The sequence below is a fragment of the Mus musculus genome, chromosome 10, assembly GCF_000001635.26.
Source record: "Mus musculus strain C57BL/6J chromosome 10, GRCm38.p6 C57BL/6J".
Lineage (NCBI taxonomy): Eukaryota > Metazoa > Chordata > Mammalia > Rodentia > Muridae > Mus > Mus musculus.
In genome coordinates this window covers 115,508,149-115,530,877 of record NC_000076.6, presented here as the reverse complement: position 1 = coordinate 115,530,877, position 22,729 = coordinate 115,508,149, and the positions used below count along the sequence as shown (strand labels likewise).

General features: G+C 41.6%; 1 protein-coding gene across 1 annotated transcript in view; it reads left to right on the top strand.

Moving 5' to 3' along the window:
- Lgr5 (leucine rich repeat containing G protein coupled receptor 5) overlaps nucleotides 1-22,729 on the top strand; it is a 137,467-nt gene that overhangs the window by 56,903 nt on the left and 57,835 nt on the right. Inside the window, exon 2 of the mRNA NM_010195.2 lies at nucleotides 10,201-10,272. Coding sequence (NP_034325.2) covers nucleotides 10,201-10,272 — 72 coding nt within the window. The remainder of the gene's footprint in view (nucleotides 1-10,200; nucleotides 10,273-22,729) is intronic.

Here is a 22,729-nt window from a genome sequence, read left to right as displayed (position 1 = left end):
CCAGCTGGTACAGCAGAATTGACAAGGTTCCGGTTTGTTGTGTTTTATAAAAAGATAAGAGGGAAGGAAAATGTTTTGGTGGAGGTGTAGTCAGGTGTGGGGAAAGGGGTTCCTCTGAGGACCTATGCTGAGGCATCTCTTCCCCCTGAGGAACCAGCCACAAGATGGTATAGTATAGAATAGAGTTTATTCAGAGCATGGGGAGGGGAGTTAAGACGGTAGTAGAGACAGAGAACGGAGGGAGAGAGAGGGAGAGGAAGGAGGAGGAGGAGGAAGAGAAGAAGAGGAAGACGAGGAAGAGAGAAGAAGAGGAAGAGAAGAAGAAGAGGAAGAAGAAGAAGAAGAAGAAGAAGGAGGAGGAGGAGGAGGAGGAGGAGGAGGAGGAGGAGGAGGAGGAAGAAAGAAGAGGCTGCTATGAGCACATGGAGAGAGAGGAGGGAGGGAAGTGGGGAGAGAGAAAGTAAGTTAGGAGCAAGAGCAAGAGAGCAAGAGAGAGAGGAGGGGGCAAGCAGCCCCTTTTACAGTGAGTCAGGCATACCTGACTGTTGCCAAGTAACTGTGGGGCAGAGCCTAGACTGAATGCCAACACTGTTCAGTGAGAGACCTTGTGTCAAGAGAAAATACAGGCTCTCAACCTCTGTCCTCCACATGTGTGTGCATAGACACGTGCGTGCACATACCCATTCATCAACCACAGAATGAAAGAGAGGGAAAAGATAGTGGTCGAAGAGTGCTCACTAACATTAAAAACTCCAGAGAACATCAGCAGTTACACAACAGGCAGGAGAAATTTCCACAATCGAGCCGACAGACACGTGGGGAAAATACTGAGAGAATGTCGACTTCAAAACCATCGGAGCTTCTGTGAAGGGCACACATAGCACAAGAGCGCCAACAGGCGGCAGGCTCATGAAATTTGGCGTGGAGGTGAGCACTCCTTGGCAAGAACAGTATCACTCCATGTGTGGGAAGGATGGGTACCTTCATCCTGTGGACCGGAGATGAACTGAGAGATGCAGACTGCATAAAACTAACCAGAAACCATTCCAACAAGGGTGGATCACAACAGATTAAGAAACCACATTTTCCTTACGTTTTAAGAGTCGTCAAGACCTGCCCAAGCTTGGGTGTTGACCGGGAAGATGCTGCTAACACAGAGAACTGAACTGTTCATGGAGGGCCTTAGTTCTAACCGCTATACTGATTTAGGATAGACTTGGCAGCTCGATCAACAAACGTTTATTTCTGCCAACTCGAGAGGATAGAAAATTCAAGATCCAGAACTTGGTGAGCCAGATTTCCTCAGTTCTCACATGGCCATTGTGTCCTCCAGAAGACAACAACAGAGACACCTCCCCTTCCCCCCCCCCCCAAGGATGTACTGATCAGGACATCAACTCCATAAGGAGGACACCATCTTCATGCCCTGATTAATTCCAAAATGTTCCATCAATGAATATTATCCTTGAGGATTAGGAGTTCAACAGATCGGGGATGGGGATACAAGCATCACATTGATAGCAGAGAGTAATGTGTCATTCACTGTAGACTGCACACTGATGTATATAAGACCCTTAAGGAAGGTTAAGCAAGGAAGGAAGTTTGGCTGTGGTAAGCAGGAGACTAGGAGAATTAGAATTTGGACTGTTTCATCTTTGGTGGTCCAGAGAATTCTAGTTATTTCCATGAAGTAAAGGGGAAGGCATCCCCAGGGCATGATGAGAGAGGCTGCTTGATTAAGAGGTGCACAGTAACTCGTGAAGTAGGGAACAGTTCCCAGAGGAAGGGGTTGGGCAATAACAGAAAAACAGGTTTGTGTAGCACAGTTGGAAACACACGAAGACCTGGAATTTATAGACATTGCTCTGTACATTGTGAGTTTCCCTTTCCTAGTAGCACTCGGCACCCTGGAATAATCACAGAAAAAAACAAATTCTGATCCGTTTTCCAGGGCTGGGGTCTTGCCAGGAGATGAAAGCAAAGGAGAGTTATGGAATTCGGGGCATCCATTACACAGTGACCCAGCTGATCTGAGCCAAGCTGTTCAGCAGGAGCGTGGGATTGGCCCCTCAAGCCTCCAAAGTCTAGCTGCAAACTTGGAAAGACAAGAGTCTGTGCCCCAAACATAGGAGTGTGTTGAACGGTGTCATGGGTGAAGAGGGACAGTACAGAAGAGAACTCATTAAGACATGGAGAGAGCATATGTTAAGCCAGGTCTCAGGAGGCTGAGATATTTAAACAATGTTTTTCCCAAAGCGTTCAGGAGCCAGCAGAAGCTCTGAAACACGGCCATCAGAGCCATCCCACGCATCCTATTTTGTTGGTGATACAGGCTGGGTCCTGCACAGAGACGACTCCTCAGGCCCTCAACTCTGGGCCAAACCACGTTTGCCAAGCCATTCATTCTTCTCTACAACTGCTACAGGGGAAGAACTCTTTGTTTTTTTAAGTTAGCATACAAAGTAACACTTTCATTCCCGCACTTTCACACGTGAATACTATTTTGCGCTGTTCCTATGGATCCTCGCTTTCCCCTCCCCTCTCCAATCCTCTCTCCATCCTCTCCTCTGTAACTTCCTCTTGCTGACCGCCTACATCGCCCAGCATCGTCTTTCCCGTGCCATGTATTCCACCACCCCCACACACCGGAAGATCACTTCCTCCCTCTTATCATGATCTTTGTACTTCCATGGTCTATGCACGCGCGCGTGTACACACACACACACACACACACTCACACATTACACGCTTACACACACACATATGCATATTTGTAAACTTAAATCCAGGGCATGAGCTGGTGAGATGGCTCACTAGGTGGGGTGAGAGATGGAACTCTAGTTCCATTCAGGCAGCAGTAAGGCTCTAGATTTCCCTGCAGTTTGCCAACAAGACTCTCTCTGTTTCACCTAATTCATACTTCTCGCCTTAGCCAAAATTAGAAGGCTCTCATTGGCTGAGCTTCTTTTGATGGGTGCTTTTGTGTTTGTTTGTTTGTTTGTTTGTTTGTTTGTTTATTGTTTGACATTGCTATAAGTATAATTTTTTTCTTTCCTTCTTGATAATGTCATTAGTGATGTATAAAAAAGGCTGCTGATTTTTGTTCATTGGTTTTGTTATCTTGCTACATTGAAAAAATGTTCATAAGATGTAAAAGATTTCTGGTGAGTGTCTCAGGTCTTTTAAGAATGAGATTATATTCTCTGCAAGTAAGGGTGTTTCGGCTTCTTTCTTTCCTACTTCTATTGCTTTTTTTCTTTTATTGTTCTACAAGATTTCAAACACGGTTGAATATGAGCAATGACTATGGGACCCTTGTCTCCAGTTTTGACTTTGGAGAAATGTTTCCAGTTTCTTCCCGTTTTAGGGTAACACTGGCTTTGGATACATAGACTTAGTTCTACATAGACTTTATGCTCAGCTCTGTTCCCTTCCTCCTGCTTTCTTCGAGGCTCATCAGGAAGAGGTGCTGAGCTTTGTGAAAGATATTTTCTGCTGTGAAGTGATCACATGATTTCAGTTCTCAGTCTATATGTGTGAATTGACTTATTTAGGTTTATATGGGTAAGCCAACTTCCCATCTCTGGAGGGAAACCAGTCTTGCCATACTGTGGGATCTTATTATGTTCCTGAAGACAATTTGCAAGGATTTTATTGTTATATTTTATATCCATATCCATTAAGAACAATTGATCTATATTTTTATTTTAGTACCTCCTTATCTGGTTTGGGGTCAGGGTGTCTAGAATGAGTTTTCTTCTGCATCTTATTTTTTTTTTGGAACATCTGGAGAAGTAGTATACAACAGTGAACATAACTGATCCTAGGTATTTATGAGAACATTTTTTTCCCTTAATTTCAAGTTGTTTTACTTTTTCTCCATTAATTTATTTATTCACTTTACATACCAATCACAGGCTCCCCTTTCTTCCCAGCCCCCCATGACACACCCCATCCCATCCTCCTCTTCTACTCGTGTAGGGGAGGACCCCCTAACCCTAACCCTGATACCAATTCACCCTGATACATCAAGTCACTGCAGAACCAGGAACATCCTCTCCCACTGAGGCCAGACAATGCAGCCCAGTTAGGGGAATGAGATCTACATGCAGGCAACAGAGTCAGGGACCGCTCCCTCTCTAGTTGTTGAGGACCCATATGAAGACCACGCTACATATCTGCTACATATGTGGGAGATGCTTGCTCTTTGATTGGTGGTTCATTCTCTGGGAACCCCCAAGGGTCCAGGTTAGTTGACTATGTTGGTCTTCCTATGGAGTTCCTATCCCCTGAGGGACTGCAATCCTCCCAACTCTTCCACAAGGCTCCCAAAGCTCCATCCAATGTTTGGCTGTGGGTCTCTGCATCTGTTTCAGTAAGCCGCTGGGGTGGAGCCTCTCAAAGGATAGTTATACTAGCCTCCTGTTTGCAAGCATAATAGAGTACCATTCTTAGTGTCAGGGATTGTTTCGTGCCCATAGGATGGGTCTCAAGTTCAACTGGTCATTGGTTGGCCTTTCCTTCAGTCTCTGCTCCATCATTGTCCCTGAGTTTCTTGTAGGCAGGAAAAAACTTGGGCTGAAGGTTTTGTGGGTGGGTTGATGTTCATATCCCTCCACTGCCTGGCCACCAGAGGAGGAGACCTATTCAGGTTCCATGTCCCCTCCTGCTAGGTGACTCAGCTAGAGTCATTCTTATAGACTCCTGGGAACCACCTCACACCACCCCCAACCCACCCCTGCACCTATTTCTATTCATCCTTCAGGCCCTTTCTCTCCAGCTCTCCCAACACCTGATTCACCACCCCCTCCCCTCCCCATCCCTTCTCCCTCTTTGTCCCCTCCCTCAATCGGCCTCCCCTCTCAATCCCCTCTCCAACCCAGTTCTCTCCCTCCATCGGCCTCCAATGGCTATTTTATTTCCCTCTGAGTGACATTCAAGCTTCCTCATTTAGGCTGTGAGGACAATTTTTATAACTGCCTCAATTTCATTGACTGTATTGATCTATTTTAAATTATTTATATCTTTTTAATCCAACAAGTCATATGCATCTAGGAATTTATCCACTTTTTCTAGATTTTCCAGTTCTTTGAATGTTTTCAAAATATTCTCTAGTAGTCCTTTAGATTTCCCTGGAATTTTTAATGTCCACTCTAGTCATGTTAATGTATTGCTTTTCTGTCTTTCTTTTAGCTTCTTTAGCTGAGAGTTGGTCACTCTGGTTTATCTTTCCAAAGAACCAACATTTGGTTTGATTAATTGGATTGTTCTTTTGTTCCCCACTTTATTAATCTTCATTCCAATCTTCTCACTACTTACATGTTTGGTTGTAGCTTGTTCTTATTTTTCTAAAACCTTAACTTGCATCATTAGATTATTTATCTGAGTGCTTGTTCTCTCTCTCTCTCTCTCTCTCTCTCTCTCTCTCTCTCTCTCTTCTCTGTGTGTGTGTGAGAGAGAGAGAGTCTGCCTCTGTCTCTGTCCCTCTCTGTCTCTGTCTCTCTGATTTTTACATAAACAATCAAAATGCACTAAGAAGATATTAAGAAGATATTACAATTATAACTATATATGCACCAAATATTGGGGTTCCCAGGATTGTTAGCAAACAGTAATGGATCTAAAGTTGTGATTGTTCTGATATTCTCTTTGAACTGTCTTAACTCATTCCAAAAATTCTGATAGGTTGTGATACTTTTTTTTTTTTTTTTGATCCCAAGAAGTTTTTCATTTTCTTCCTGACTTCTACACTGGCCCACTATCAGTCACAGATGGATTGTTCAGTCTCTATACATTTATGTAGTATTTACAATTTTACTTATTATTGTTCTCTAGTTTCATTTCAGGATGATCTCCTAGAATATAATAAATTTTGTTTGCTCTTTAGATTTTAGGCTTACTTTGTGACTTAGAATATTGTCTATTTTCTAGATGGTTCTATGGACTACCAAAATAAATGTATACTCAGTTTCCGAAGCTAGAATAGTCTGTAGACATTTGCTTGATCCATTTGCTCTATGATGTAGTTTAAAGCTGATGTTTCTATGTGACTTTTAATTTGGATGACTTCTCTAGAGATGAGAGTAGGGAATTGAATTTACCTGCTAGTATTGTGCCAAAACTTTATGTTCATTAGTGTTTGTTTAATGAAATTGGCAGTCCAACATTTAGTGCACATGTAATTATAATGTTGTTTGGTTGGTTGGTTGGTTGGTTTTGGTTTTTGGCTTTTGGTTTTTCAAGACAGGGTTTCCCTGTGTAGCCCTCGATGTCCTGGAACTCACTTTGTAGACCAGGCTGGCCTCGAACTCAGAAATCCACCTGCCTCTGCCTCCCAAGTGCTGGGATTAAAGGTGTGCGCCATCACCACCCGGCTCACTTCCTTCTTTAGATTTGGAAATTTTCTGAAATAATTCTAGTTTTTATAACCTAAAATACAGTCTATTTTAGAGCTGGGTTTCTGGGCTTCTGAGAAGAATGTGTCTTTTTCACTTTGGGAACTATAATATAAACATCTGCTAGGTCTGTCAGACACCATTCACGAAGAGCTGCTGTGGACAAGTGAGTGCCCTGGAGATGGCCTATCATCTTGCTCAGCTGTGATGGGTGTGCTCTGGTGAGGCACTGCCCCAGAGAGTTCATCCCAGGGTCACTACTGATGTGCTTTCTCATGTCTGTCATTGCCACACTCCTCATTTATGTGTCTTGGTGTGAGTGGACACTGGGAGACACTCACTGCCTATAGCCTGGTGTGATTACTTCCTAGGTGAAAGCCCACTGGGCAAATTTCCTGCAGAACAACATGAAGATGAATTTTCATGCATTAATGCTATTTAGATGAATTAATTATTGATTTATTAATGACTGGTGAGTTAGTTCCTGATTCGACTCAAATAATTTTAGGCAGAAAGTTTATAGAGATGGTTTTGGTTGTTTTATCAGAAAGATATAATAGTTAAAATCGAGAATTGAATGTGCCCCCTCCTCATAGAATAGTAAGTAAAGGCTGCATAAAAAGAGGTTCCATAAATTGCACTAAAATGAAAAATAGGCTTGGAACAAATTTGTGATCAAGAAAACACATTCATTCTAGGTCAAGTCCAAGGGTGAAGCCACAGGTGTGCACAATATGATAAAGCAAGGCCACGTGAAACAGTTGCTTTGAACTTACAATGAGCTTATAGAATGAAACTCTGCTTTAAACTTACTATCAACATCCTGTAACGCCCCTTTTATGTAATATTTCACCTATGAGATAATTTTTTCTTAGAGAACTTTTTGTTTAAAAAGCTATAAAAAGCTGAAAGCAAAAATAAAATCTTGGTATAGCCCTTTTCTGTGTTGCCCAGTGTGTGTGTGTGTGTATGAGAGACTTTCTTTTCTTTTCTCTCTGGCTCCCAAAGAGTTAATGAACTCTGAGTCTTTTCCCCTGGCCAGAGAAAGCCTCTCCCACCCCTCACCCTGAGTCAAAGAGAAAATAGCCCAAGTAAGTAAGTTTCTGAAGCTGTCAGCTTCTAGTCCGAGAGAGAGAGAGAGAGAGAGAGAGAGAGAGAGAGACAGAGACAGAGACAGAGACAGAGAGACAGAGAGAGAAAGAGAGAGAGAGAGAGAGAGAGAGAGAGAGAGAGAGAGAGAAACCATCAGCCTCTAGCACCCAGAATAGTATGAGAGGGTTAAAGGCCAGAGGTCATCAGCTTCTGGCCTTTGTCCTTTGTCCAATGCTGTGTCCTACCTCAGTACATGACCCTGTCAGTTCAAGACCCCTGGAATAGATCCATTTGATCTATTATTATCTATCTATTACATATCTATTATATATCTACTATATTGTGGTTCAGTTCTTTTTATTAGATATTTTCTTTATTTACGTTTCAAATGTTATCCCATTTCCTGGTTTCCCCTCTGAAAACTCCTTCCCCTTTTCCCTTCCCCCTCCCCCTGCTCACCAACCCACCCATTCCCACTTCCTGGCCCTGGCATTCCCCTACACTGGGTCATAGAGTTGTCACAGGACCAAGGGCCTCTCCTACCATTGATGACCAACTAGGCCATCCTCTGCTACATATACATCTGGAGCCATGAGTCCCACCATGTGTACTCTTTGGTTGGTGGTTTAGTCCTTGGGAGCTCTGGGGGTACTGGTTGGTTCATATTATTGTTCCTCCTATGGAGCTGCAAACCCCTTCAACTCCTTGGGTCCTTTCTCTAACTTCTTCATTAGGGACCCTGTGCTTTGTCCAATGGATGGCTGTGAGCATCCATGTCTGTATTTGTCAGGCACTGACAGAGCCTCTCAGGAGTCAGCTATATCAAGCTCCCATCAGCAAGCACTTGTTAGCATCCACAATAGTCCACAGTCACAGTGATGTATCTAGAAAACACATTAATCTGTTTAACACATTGCTAATTGGTAAGCACTCATACAAATAAAATAAAATAAAATTGTCATTAATGTTTACTATCTAGACGGTATCAGGAAAATCCAAATTTTAAAAAATACAGACATATTTTACTCTATGTTTTTGTCTCTGTTTAGCTTTAAGGTGAGAATATAGCATGTATCTGACTCTACTGTTATATACTAGTAGATGTCAAAAATAATAGTAGTTTTAAGATTATCATACTCAAGTATCTAGCAAAACATTTTGTTTCCTTTGAATGTATTTGTTACTTTTTTGCATGTATAGGTGTGTGTGCAGTGTATGCATGTGTGTGTGCAGTGTATGCATGTGTGTGTGCATATTTACATGTGGCGGGGATTCGTGTGTGTGTGTGTGTGTGTGTGTGTGCACAAGCAAATGTATACACGTATGTGCACGTGTGTGCTCATGCATATGGAGGCCTAAGGGATGATATTAGGTATCCACCCCAATCACTCCTCACTCTGCTGAGGCAGCGTCTGTTGGCCAACTGTGAGATTCACCAATTCTAACTCGTCTAGCTAGCCAGCTTGCCCCAAGTATCCATTGTCTCTCTACCCCCAGACAGCTGGGATTAGAAGTAGCTGCCATACCTTCCTGGCTTCAACGTGAGTTCTGGGGACCTGAAGTCTTGTCCTCATGCTTGCAAGACAAATGCCTTATCCACTGAGTGATCTCCCCAGCTTTGTGTTGGTTAATGTTAAAATAACTCTTCATTTCCATAGCATCACCGAGTTAGCGTTAACATTTGTCAAAACAACTGCACAATCAACATCTACTCTGCTGAGGAGTTGCCGTGGGTGTGCACACTTTCACAAAGAAACCCAGCGTCTTAAGATGAGCTTTAAGTATGAAATGCAGATCTGATGTTACCATGGCCTTCATTCTCAGGATGAGGCAGCAGGCCACTTTCTCCCCAAACCTGCAGCAACTATATGAATTCTGAGCTGGTCTTGGTTCAGGTCTGCCTAGCTGTCAGTCTCTGGATTTCTGAGACACAGATAGGAAAGCCATCGATGCTATACATCACATGAGAAAATGGTAAGGAGATAGAGAAAGGAAAAAAAACAACAACAATAAAATCTAATTACACGGACTTTCACTTGAAACAAAAATTGATTGAGTTCTACCCAGAGTCGCTTGTTGTTTCCTGTGCCAGGAACTACTGTGCAGGCCCAGCAGGAAGTGTGCTGCAGAACAGGATCGCCTTACACCCTCCTTTTATGGTTCATTTCACTTATTTAATGCAATCTGAGAAGCTGCAAAAGGAGCAAGTCTGAAGAGGGAAAGGGCTTTTTGTCTTGTTTTGTTTCAAGTTTCTTTGGATCAAAACATTTGTTTTTACAAGGTGCTTAAACCCTCCCCCCCCCCCCCCCCCAGAACAGGAGTTCTAGAGTTGCCAGGTGAAGACATCTCTTTTTGTCTCTTTGAAAGCAAGACACAAAGTCCGGGTTTCGTCTGCTTCCTTCTCGGCCCTACTCAACATCACTCTAAACCTGAAGAATTATGACCATGTCCATGAATGGTCTAAGCCATCTTGCATTCCATGCAAGCTCCTCATAGAGTGTTTAATCTGAGAAAGAGCCCCCGACCTTAGCGGGTTATATATCTGGGATGGAAAATCACCATTCATTTGTTAAGGGCGGGGGGGGGGGGGCGGAATGAGTTCGTTTTACTGTCTTGCTTGGAAATGTGTGAGGCAAACAGCTGGATTTCCTTGCAGTGTGGTATATCCCGCTCCTCACGTGCTGTCTGTCTGTCTGTCTTCCCTCCCCTCCAGGGACCTCAGTATGAACAACATCAGTCAGCTACCCGCCAGTCTCCTACATCGCCTCTGCTTCCTAGAAGAGTTGTAAGTACCACTGCTGTCTGGGTGTTTCCAGTCAATGCTGAGCACATTCCTGCATTTGTCTCTCATACTTGCTGTGGGAATCAGATAAAACAAATCGGGGAAGCTGTCGGCACCAACAACTCTGGCACATGAGGAAACACTTAAGTGGTGGGGGGGCCAGGGGAAGACTAGCCTATGATTCTGGAAATCAACTTATAAAAGAGTTTACCATGAGGCTACAACTTTCTAAGGTGAGACTGAGCCAAGCAAATTAAAATTTTAAAGCAAAGGCTGTTTAAAAGAGCTGGATGACTTTCTGGAAACAGTTAAACAGCGGGGCATTAAAAGTTTGAATACTGGTTCATGTTTATTAAAATAGCAAGTAAAGCTCTAATGAAAACCAAAACCTGCCGCTCGATTCAGCTTGGGACTGGGAGGACCGAGGCCATGTTGCCTAGCACCAAAACTTCTTGTCCTAATCCCTTTTAATTACTATTTCCCTCCTTTTAAATGTAGCTTCCCTCAAGGCTTCAACGGAGAAAAACATGAGATCCAGAGGACTTAACGGGTTCTTCTAAACTCACTCTTAAAAAAAAAAATTTAAAGGAGAAAGATAAAATTAGTTAATGATGCACAGAGGAAACCTGATTGAGTCTAGTGATCACTTTCCAGAAGATGAAAAAGAACTGTATAAACCAAAAGTCTGCATTTGCAAAGTCATTTGATCCTCAGACCCTGCTGAGTGATGGAAGCTCCACACCATCATGGCCCCTGGGAGGGAGGCTTGGCACCATCAGTTGGGTAAATCCTCTGACGGTTGATTAAAGGGATTGTGTCGGCAATGACCTCTTTGGAAAATGCGTCCCTTTTAAACCCTAAACTCAGGGTCCAATTTGAGGAGTAATTTAAATCTTTGGTGCACCACATGATCCACCACGGGAGGTGGGGTGTTCCAGCGTAACCAAACTGTGCATCAGCGATCATCTCCTCAAGAGGGTAATATTCCCAAGTTCTCCATGCTAGCCCTTTATCCTTTCCTTTGTAATGGTGTTATTGCTTAAAGAGCATTATTGTTCTTATTCCTAGAAAGAGTATAACCAATTGGTTATCACGTGGTATGGTGGGGAATCGGGATAGTAATTTATATAGCAAGGGTTGGTTTTTTTTTTTATCATTTAGAGAATATATTTAGTCTATATCTAGACTTCTCTCTCTTCCTCTGTACACTCTATCACGTTCACTTACATGGCTACAACTTAGCCTTCAAAAAAGCTAGGAGTATATCTGCCTTAGTCATGGGCTGTACATAATAAATAATAAAAGTTCTGAAAAATAGCAAGTGAAGCACTTCAGAGGAGCTTCACACACAGTGTGTGTGTGTACATGTATGTATGTGTGTGTGTGTACATGTATGTACGTAGCAGTTGCTTTAAGTAAATTTCAAACATCAGGCCTGCTGGCTTAACTGCAACTCTCTTGTTCTCCTTGCCCTGCCCAATTAAAATGCAAAATTTAGCTCTCTGCACCATGGTATTACTATGATAAAAAACTATGTACCCTTTCCTCTTTTCTTTTTAAATATCACAAGGCACAATGCTTCCTTTCTTCCCCAACACATACTTCAACTTTAGACCACAAACTGAATCAATAAATAATTCACTTACCCCAAGGACTTTTCGGAGTCTCCGCCCCTCCACTAGTGACTTAGCCCATTCAAAATAACTCCTCTGTCTTCTTGAAGTAAATGTTAATTCTGTCTCAAGGGCAGTTTGTCAAGAGATAATTGAGAGGGGGAAGCAGACTAAGGGGATGGGGGGAGGGGGGAGAACACCATTCTAAAATGCGGCTTTAATGAACAATCTCATATTTATCTCTCTGGAAGCTCTATCCAATACCTTGGTCATAGAACGAGAGAATTCCAGAATTAAAGGTCACTCTTTGTCTGCTCTGGAATTTGATCTGCTGAGCTGACTGAATTGCTGGATTTAAGGTTAAGACTGAGATCCATGCGATGGCTCAGGAGAGAAAGGCATTGGCCACCAATCCAATCACCAGACCCCAAGTGGTGGAAGGAGAGAAACAACACCCCTAAACTTTCCTCTGACTGCTCTATACAAACATGTGAGCACACACACACATACACACACACACACACATACACACATAGGGTGTAGTATACACAGATGGGCGGGGAGGTTGGAAAGATATGGGAGGAGTTGGGTGGGGGAGGGTAAACCATGATCAGCATATATTGTATGAAACAAATTTCATTCAAATTTTTAAACTAAGAAAAAAAAAACATAAATAAAAGAAGCAACAAAGACCAGAGAGAAAACTGAGAGGTTAAGTATATATTTCATTGTTGCAGAGGACCCAAGTTTGGCTCCCAGCACCCAATATCAGTATCTATGTATAAATCCCTCTCCAGGAGACCCATTTCCTTCCTCTGACCTCCACATCCACCTACACTCACAAGCATACACCCACACACAGATGTGTAGCTGAAATAAAATAAAACATTTTTAACAATAAAAAGAAAAAAGAATATAACAACAAATGCTGGTAGGGATGGATACAGAAGGAAATCCTTATAGACTGATAATGGGAAGGTAAACTGGTCCAGGACCTATGAAAATCAATTCAGAGATTTCTCAAAAATAAATAAATAAATAAATAAATAAATAAATAAATAAATATATAAATAAATAAAAACTAGATTTGCTGTGTGACCCAACTCTACCACTCGAGGGTATTTATCCACAGACTCTAAGTCAACATAACACAAACATACTTGCACATCAGTGGGCTTTTCAGCATTGTTCAGTTTTTATATAACAGAGCCAATGCAGGGGCCCAACAACAGAGAGAGCTGGACAAGGAAAACATGGCAAATGGAAACAGTGGAATGTTTGTCAGTCACAAAGAGAGATGAAGTTATGTCAACCGCAAGAAAATGGATACAACTGGAGATAATCATATTAAGCCAATTAAGCCAGTCACAGAGAGACAAATACGTTCTCTCACTTTTGTGGTCCTAGATTTTATATAGTCACATATAACCACATATAACCACATCACATATACATTTATACATATACACACATATACACATATACATATATACACAAATACACATATATACACATATACACATATACATATATACACACATACATATATACACATATATACATATACACATATATACACATATATGCATGGCTCTCCTGTACTGCTCACCACAGGTACCAGGTACAGGACGCTTCCCAATCAGACACCTCTGACTCGGTAAGGAAGGAAACGGAGATGTGTGGTGGTGGTGGATGTGCATCCAGGTTCCCTTGCCTGCATCTGTCTGTGTGGGAGAAGGAGCAAGCACGAGCTGAAAGGCAAGAGCCGCAGAGCCAGGGGAGGGAGCATAGACTCAGATGCTAATCCCATAGCCTCGTTCCTGAGAATCATCAGCACAGTCTCAAAGCGTAAAGTCTGGCATGGTTCAGCAGGCCTAAAACGTTTGTTAATAATATTTTTATGTATAAAAATATGTACTTAACACCACCGTTTATATAGTATTCTCCTTGAACAAACAAATTGCCATCCATGCTGGCTGACACGGGTGTTTAGAAATCCGTACGTGTGTGACATTGTGATGTTGAAGGCGCTATTGACAAGGTAGTAGCCTTCCCCTCAGCTTACCCAACCAAATGCTGTGTCCTTATAGCCAAGTAGATTACTGTATATAGTATCAACAATAAAATCCCATCACAACAGTCTTTAAAAATCACTGTTAATGACTACAAATCACCATCCTTACCTCTGACAACCCAGTACATCATTTCCCTAGTTTACTTCATCTGTTATAAACTTCATGTGAAATATATATGCATATGCATATACATCATATGCATATGTATCATATACATTTATATCATATATATTATAAATATATATACATCATCTACATATACATTATATATCATAAATATATGTATATACCATATGCATATACATCATGTATCATAAATATATACACATCATATGCATATATATCATATACATATATGTCATATACATATGCATCATATATGTCATAAATATACATATATATCATATATGTATGTATATATATATATACATCATATACATATACATCTATTTCATAGTGTTATAGACAGCAATGTAGACAGCTGTGGCTCACAGTTTACCCATCATTTAAGCTTAACAAAGGTATCATAGTTGAAAATATAGTAAGGACACAATTGTAAGGATATTCAAGGAGTTAATTTTTTTAAGTGTGTCTCTGGGTATGATCTTCCTCTCTTGTTCTTGGCATCCAGGGAGAGTGAGGCTGTTCCAAGCTTTGGCACATTTGTTTCTTCGTTTGTTAATCTATTCTAGTGACCGGGTATGCACAGGCCAATCAAAGAGGCAAAGAAAGGGAGAGCCTTTTTCTTAATGTATAGTATAATGTATTTCCCTGAGAGAGGCACACAGCACACACATCCAGAAGCCCGGGGCACCCTGGTCTGCATGTGCCAGTTACTGGCATTGAACCTCACTGGGCCTTGGGTGATCAGTAGTGAAAGCCACCCCACCTGTCCTCTGGGATGTTTCGGAGAACCAGATGGCGGGATTGAAAGGATTTAAGCAACCCTCAACTTACATTTTGAGTTGTCGTGAAACGCAAACACCTTTAAAGTTCTGCCTTTCCAGTTTCATAAGCCTGATTTTGCAGGAACCCCAGTAACGTGGGATCTGTGGAGGAAAAGCCTGTTGCTGCTGTAATAGATAAAGTCAAGGATGCCAGATAGCTCTTTAGCAAATTTTGACATCTTGAACAATCGCTGCGTTTGGCACCAACATTCTTTTTCTTCCAGCTCCGCTCGCTCTGTTAAGGACTTCATGTTCTTCTCTTGTGGGCAAACAAAAGATTCTGCATTTGGCCTTCCAAGTGTGGCTGCGAGTGCAGGAACTAATGGCAGATGGTGTCTGTTGCTGGCATCTACAAGTTAGAGTAAACTTAGATTGGAATTCTGATTAGAGCAGGCAGTTGTTTCCATTTTAAATATTCCCAAGCCTTCATTTCCAGCTTGCATCTTAAAATCGGCCCAGATTTTAGTGCTATTGGAATCAAATTGTCGACTCACAAAGAAACATGAGAGGCTCTAGGGAGGTCCGCTTTTAAGTTACCATTGTTCCCTGGAACGATTTGCTCGTATTATGGTTGGCTTTGAAGAACCTCTACATAAATAGTAGATATCTATCGTTACCAATGAAATTTGGAATGAGAGATACCACCAAACATTCCGAAGCCTAATCCGTGCTTGCTATTTTTACCCCCTCGCCACGTGACTGAAAACGGTGAGAACCACCATCCTGCCTGTCTTTTGAGAATTTTCTTCAAGGAAGAACCGTAGTAGACTATACCACATGTTACTTTTTTGCTTGTCAAGTGAAAATACTGTCATACCTATGAACCATCTTCATGCCCTTAGGTCTTAGCATGTCTTGAGTCTCTTATTTACACAGAGCTGACAATTGTTTTCCAATTCTACCAGCTAGAACTTTCCAGTATGATTTCGTACCAACGATTTTGGTTCTCTTCCAAATAAAATCCCACCTAGCTAGATTTACACCCTTAGGTATCTTTTATTGTGTGTACCTTGTTGCTAATTAGAACACTTTTTAAAAGGTTTTTTCATTTGTCTCCTCTGTATCTCTGTAATGTGCCTTCATCCCTAACTTCTATGAAATATAAATGCCCACCCGATTTCTCCACTTAATTTTCTCATTTTTTTTCTTAGTGCTTCTTATGTCCACCATTCAACATGTGGAGGGGACTTGGGTTTGGTTGCCAGCACCCACATGAGGAACTCCCACATTTCACTCCAGTTCCAGTTGATCTGGCACCTTCTTATGGCCCCCAAGGGCTCTGCATACACATGGTGCCCTTAGATATGTGCAGACAAAGCACTCATACATAAAGAATAAAAATACATGAGAAGAGAAATCTCATAAGATTCCCACCTCTAGGAAAAGCACTAGAGGTAACTAAAGAATACTGAGAATAGGAGGGTCATCAACAGGGATGAGCCCTTAATTGTCATCCAATACCAAGTGGCCATCCCTGAAATCATACACACATGAGCCACACTGAACTCAACAGGGATGTATACATCTCTGTGAATATATACATAATAATAGCAACTTAGAAAAAGAGGCTGTCTTAGTCAGGGTTTCTATTCCTGCACAAACATCATGACCAAGATGCAAGTTGGGGAGGAAAGGGTTTATTCAACTTAGTCTTCCACATTGCTGTTCATCACCAAAGGAAGTCAGGACTGGAACTCAAGCAGGTCAGGAAGCAGGAGCTGATGCAGAGGCCATGGAGGGATGTTCTTTACTGGCTTGCTTTCTGATAGAACCCAAGACTACCAGTCCAGGTATGACACCATCTGTAATGGGCCCTCCCACCCTTGATCACTAATTGAGAAAATGCCTTACAGCTGGATCTCATGGAGGCATTTCCTCAAGGGAGGCTCCTTTCTCTGTGATAACTCCAGCTTGTGTCAAGTTGACACACAAAACCAGAGGCCATGAATTTGAAAGGGAGGCAGGGATATATGAGAGGCACTGGAAGGAGGAAAGAGAATAGGGAAATAATACCATTTGAATTTAATTTTAAAAACAATAAATAAATCTCAAATGGGAAAGGTGACATCTAAACTTTGATCAGGAGCTGGGGAGAGGCTGGTCCTACAGTTAAGACAGAGCATTTCAGAGTGAGGAGCTATGAAAGCAGAGACCCTGAGATAGCCAAGAGTGTGAGGTGTTTGTGGAAGTAGAGGGACAGAGAGTATCAGTAAGGTGTGAGGATGAAGGAGCAAGGTGGGGCTCTGTCAGGCCAGGTGCAGAATTCAGTAGGAGTGGTGGGAAGCCATTGGAGGGATACATGCATGCAGCTAGTAAATCAATATGACTTTTTAAAAAGATGTATCTGGGCTGGAGAGATGGCTCAGCGATTAAGAGCACTGACTGCTCTTCCAGAGGTCCTGAGTTCAGTTCCCAGCAACCACATGGTGGCTCACAACCATCTGTAATAGGATCTGGTGCCCTCTTCTGGTGTGTCTGAAGAGAGCAATGGTGAACTCATATACATAAAATAATAAATAAAAAGATGTATCTGATGTCTGTTTGAAAAAAACTGGACCAAAGAATTATGAAAGCAGACAGACTCATTAGGAAACTGTTAATTAGGGTGGGTAAAAATCGAAGAATATTTCTCATGTACAGATGACATTCAAATATCTTGGCCAGTTTTTTGTCGTGTTTTGGTTTTGATTGACAGGTTCTCAGTAAGGTTCACAGTACAGAGTCCCTGGACAGGAGCATTTGAACGGTCTCACTATTTCCTCCCCATTGAAATTTATTTTTTGTGGGGAAATGCAAAGTCATGTGCCCTCCCCAGCTAGTAAGTCAGAAACTCTAGATCCTGAGCTCAGGAAATCACCTGTAGTGTGCTCTGTGGATGATACTGTTTGAAGACTATTCGGTCAGACAGTCAGTCAGTCAGTGAGTCAGTCAATCAGTCAGCCGGCCAGTTGGTCAGTCGGTCAGTCGGTGTTTCTGGTGATGTCAGAAGTCCCCGGAGTTCCTCACACATTTCTGGGCCCCACAAGAGACATTCTTCAGACAGACAGAGGTAGGAGGAGAACATGAAGAACGTGTGTATAGGAGACTACCAGGTGATAAGGATTCTGCTTCGATCACACTGTGATGACTCAAAGCTAGGGCATATTTAAATGCCACCTCCACTTACTGTCCTCTCAGTACTCTGACATTCAGTGTGTTCAGAACCAGAACAACCCATAACCACCTCCCCAGGAAGCCCTGTCTTCTGCCTGGCCTGCTTTTGGCCAGCACTGGTGTCTTAGTCAGGGTTTCTATTCCTGCACAAACATCATGACCAAGACGCAAGTTGGGGAGGAAAGGGTTTATTCAACTTAGACTTACACATTGCTGTTCATCACCAAAGGAAGTCAGGACTAGAACTCAAGCTGATGCAGAGGCCATGGAGGGATGTTACTTACTGGCTTGCTTCCTCTGGCTTGCTCAGCCTGCTCTCTTATAGAACCAAGACTACCAGCCCAGAGATGGCACCACCCACAAGGGGCCTTTCCCCCCGTGATCACTAGTTGAGAAAATACCCCACAGCTGGATCTCATGGAGGCATTTCCCCAACTGAAGCTCCTTTCTCTGTGATAACCCCAGCCTGTGTCAAGTTGACACATAAAACCAGCCAGTACAACTGGCATTATATAAACATCTCTTAGGCCCACTTGACCACCCGGGAAAGGAGAAAAATTATGTCTTTTGTCTAATTATAATAATTAAATAGCTCTAGGAGTGCCTAACATTTATGAATTGCTTAGTTACAAAAAAAAAAGAGAGGTAGCTACTATTTATACGTCCACAATACATTATACAACAGCTTACTGAAAGGACTCCAGATTTCTCAATTTCAATCTTGTTTGTAATACAAAGGGAATCTTCTTTGATTGTTTCTAACCTGACTACATAATAGCTAACCATTTTGGAATCATCATGCCAAACATGAAGTAATTAGAGTCAGTTATATTTAGAAACATGATCAATAATCTTGATTGATTGATTGAATGAATGATTGATTGATTGGCTGATAATGAATATCTTTGAGTTCCCAGTTCTGTGCAGGCAATAACCAGACCACACATCAAAGGGCAGAAAATGAAGCGTCCCGGGCAGTACTGTGTCGAATGTAGCTGTGGAGTGAGGTCACTAAGGCAGATTTCAGAGGAGTTAAAACAGAGCTTTATTAGACTATGGTTTAAAAACCATGGATCTTTTGTGCTCATTAAAGATCTCCTAGTTGTTCTGGAAGAATTTATTCAGCTCACAGATTTTAGGCTTCAACAATTATTAGCCTGTGAACCCTGAAATCTGAATATTCCTCATCTACCTAATACTGAAAGTGAATGCACAGTTCATGAACACGCGGTCCTTAAACATTTTTTGGTTAACTTTGGCTAACTGAACTGAGGGAAGTGATGGACTGGCTGTCACAGCTTTTCAGCATCAGGATGCATTAAGGCATACTAGAAAAGGCATACAATTCTTTCCTGGTAAGAGGATCAGTTGAGACAGTATTGTCATCCTTTTAAGTAAGATAACTGAGTTGCCTGCAGCAAATGTAACCAAAGATACATTTGCTTCTCTCAGAAGCACCTGCAGAAATTTCACACTTAAATGATACTTTGACAGTAATTATTCAGATAAATTATAACCTGGAAGAATACAAATAAAAGCAGAAGCAGTAGAGAACCGCTATCTTCAGTAGAGAAGAAATCAGAAAGAAGGAAATGGCCCCAGTATAGTGGCGATAGTTACACATCGCCCAGATAGTTACACATCACCCAGATAGTTACACATCACCCAGATAGTTACACATCGCCCAGATCCTCAGGATGGGAAGACAACTCAATCCTGACCTCAGCACTCTTCAGATTTCTAGAGCAAAGTGGCGCTTATTCATAAGATTGTGTGCCCTCTAGGTCTCATAGGCTTTTAAAAGTTGGAAAATTAATTTCTGTGACCTGGCAAAACTTTTCTTAGTCTTTCTATTAAATCACAAGAATTGTCATATTCCTGATGCATTCCCCTTTGATGGCGTGAGTGGCTCCTCTGGTGTACAGCTTCCATGTCCCACATGGGTCTACATCAAAAGTTCCAGGCCAGGCAGGACTACCAACAGGACTCTCACTGAAGAATACCATTTTCTTTTCCTTTTTTGCCCCTTAGTTAGGGGACATGAAGACAAAGAAGTAAAGTGATTTTCAAAGAAAAAAAGAAATGTTTTCAAAGCAAGTTAATGTGAAGAAAAACAACCAAAAAGGGAAAGAAAAAAAACTGACTAGATTAGAAGTCGTGAAGTTCACGGAAGAGCCAGGCAGCCATGTTCCTTGCTCAGATCTAAAAGCACTGTGTGGTTCATGGGCCTATCCCTAGCAGTGGCTCCAGGCCTTTCCAGAGAGACCCAAGCAGAGAACACAGTCCAATGCCCCATCCACCCTCAGAACCCAGCCCATAGGATATTCAGAACATTCCCTGTCTTTCAAGGGCAAAGTATGGGGCAGAAAAAGTCAGATTTCCCTTTTATAAAATAAAGCACTGACAAAAAAAACAAAACAAAACAAAAAAGTTCATATCACTTTAAAATTTCAACTTACTTTAGAGATTAAGTGATATTTATACACTCTGAAAGATGTTTTTATATTATTATTACAATAGCAATTGTTTGGGGGAGGAGGGGTGCACCAATAGTCTTTTGCAATGTAATATTCTTTCTTTCTTTCTGTGGAAGTTATATAAAGAAAGCAAGTGCTGTTGAGATAAGGCAATTCATACGTGGTGCAGCGTCATTCAGGATAACTTTTGTATTATAATATATACTTTTACTATAATAAAAGATGGGAGATTTTTACCTTCTATCTTATTTTAGAAACAGGAATGATGAAAGAGATTTTTTTTTATAAAATAGTGATTTTTTTTTAGAAACAGAGTTTTAAAGAGCAGCGTTCAACCAAATGTCAACTAGATCTCTAGGACTGAAATATTTGTCCACATCATCACAGGGAAGGGAAGATTTCTGTGTGGCTCTTACTGTTTACATACTATGTACACATTTCAAAGTCTGAGGAGGGTTCCTCCCCTCATGTAGTTTAGAGGTATTTAAGTTTTAAAGTTCTTTAAATCACCCCCACATGATAAAGAAATAAAAAATTATAATTCTTTCCTTAAGTTATTGTTTTTGTCTGTGGGAGAGAGGCTGCCATCGAGCTAGCCCACAAAACAGCTAATAGCATAATGCAAATCCCTTTGTTTTGGAGCAGACTGCCATGATAACAGGTCAGTGGTTCACAGACTAGTTCTTCATACAGACTCCGAGGCATCGGAAGTCTCTATGTAGAAAATAAGAGAAATAAATAAATGAATAAATAAATAAATAAATAAAGTGAAGTAAGTTGCAAGAAACATAACCCAAAGACGTTTACCTTAATGAGTTAAGCTGACTAGAATAAAACTTAAAAAAAAAATACTTTTTAAAGATTTATTGCAGCTAGAGACATGAGCTCTGGGGGTACTGGTTAGTTCATATTGCTGTTCCTCCTATAGGGTTACAGACCCCTTTAGCTCCTTGGCTACTTTCTCTAGCTCCTTCATTGGGGGCCCTGTGTTCCATCCAATAGATGACTGTGAGCATCCACTTCTGTATTTGCCAGGCACTGGCATAGTCTCATACGAGACAGCTATATCAGGGTCCTGTCAGCAAAATCTTGCTGGCATATGCAATAGTGTCTGCGTTTGGTGGTTGATTATGGGATGGATCCCCAAATGGGGCAGTCTCTGGATGGTCCTTCCTTCCGTCTCAGCTCCAAACTTTGTCTCTGTAACTCCTTTCATGAGTATTTTGTTCCCCATTCTAAAGAAGGATGAAGTATCCACACTTTGGTCTTCCTTCTTCTTGAGTTTCATGTGTTTTGCAAATAGTATCTTGGGTATTCTAAGTTTCTGAGCTAATATCCACTTATCAATGAGTACATATCATGTGAGTTCTTTTGTGATTGGGTTACCTCACTCAGGATGATACCCTCCAGGTCCATCCATTTGCCTAAGAATTTCATAAATTCATTGTTTTTAATAGCTGAGTAGTACTCCATTGTGTAAATGTACCACATTTTCTGTATCCATTCCTCTGTTGAGGGACATCTGGGTTCTTTCCAGCTTCTGGCTATTATAAATAAGGCTGCTATGAACATAGTGGAGTATGTGTCCTTATTATCAGTTGGAACATCTTCTGGATATATGCCCAGGAGAGGTATTGCGGGATCCTCCGGTAGTACTATGTCCAATTTTCTGAGGAACTGCCAGACTGATTTCCAGAGTGGTTGAACAAGCTTGCAATCCCACTAGCAATGGAGGAGTGTTCCTCTTTCTCCACATCTTCGCCAGCATCTACTGTCACCTGAATTTTTGATCTTAGCCATTCTGACTGGTGTGAGGTGGAATCTCAGGGTTGTTTTGATTTGCATTTCCCTGATGATTTAAGGATGCTGAACATTTTTTTCAAGTGCTTCTCAGCCATCGGTATTCCTCAGTTGAGAATTCTTTGTTTAGCTCTTTGCCCCATTTTTAATGGGGTTATTTGAATTTCTGGAGTCCAGCTTATTGAGTTCTTTGTATATATTGGATATTAGTCCCCTATCGGATTTAGGATTGGTAAAAATCCTTCCCCAATCTTTTGGTGGCCTTTTTGTCTTATTGACAGTAGCTGCATATGTAGCAGAAGATGGCCTAATCAGCCATCATTGGGAGGAGAGGCCCTTCGTCTTGCAAAGATTATATGCCCCAGGGGAATGCCAGGGCCAGGAAGTTGGAGTGG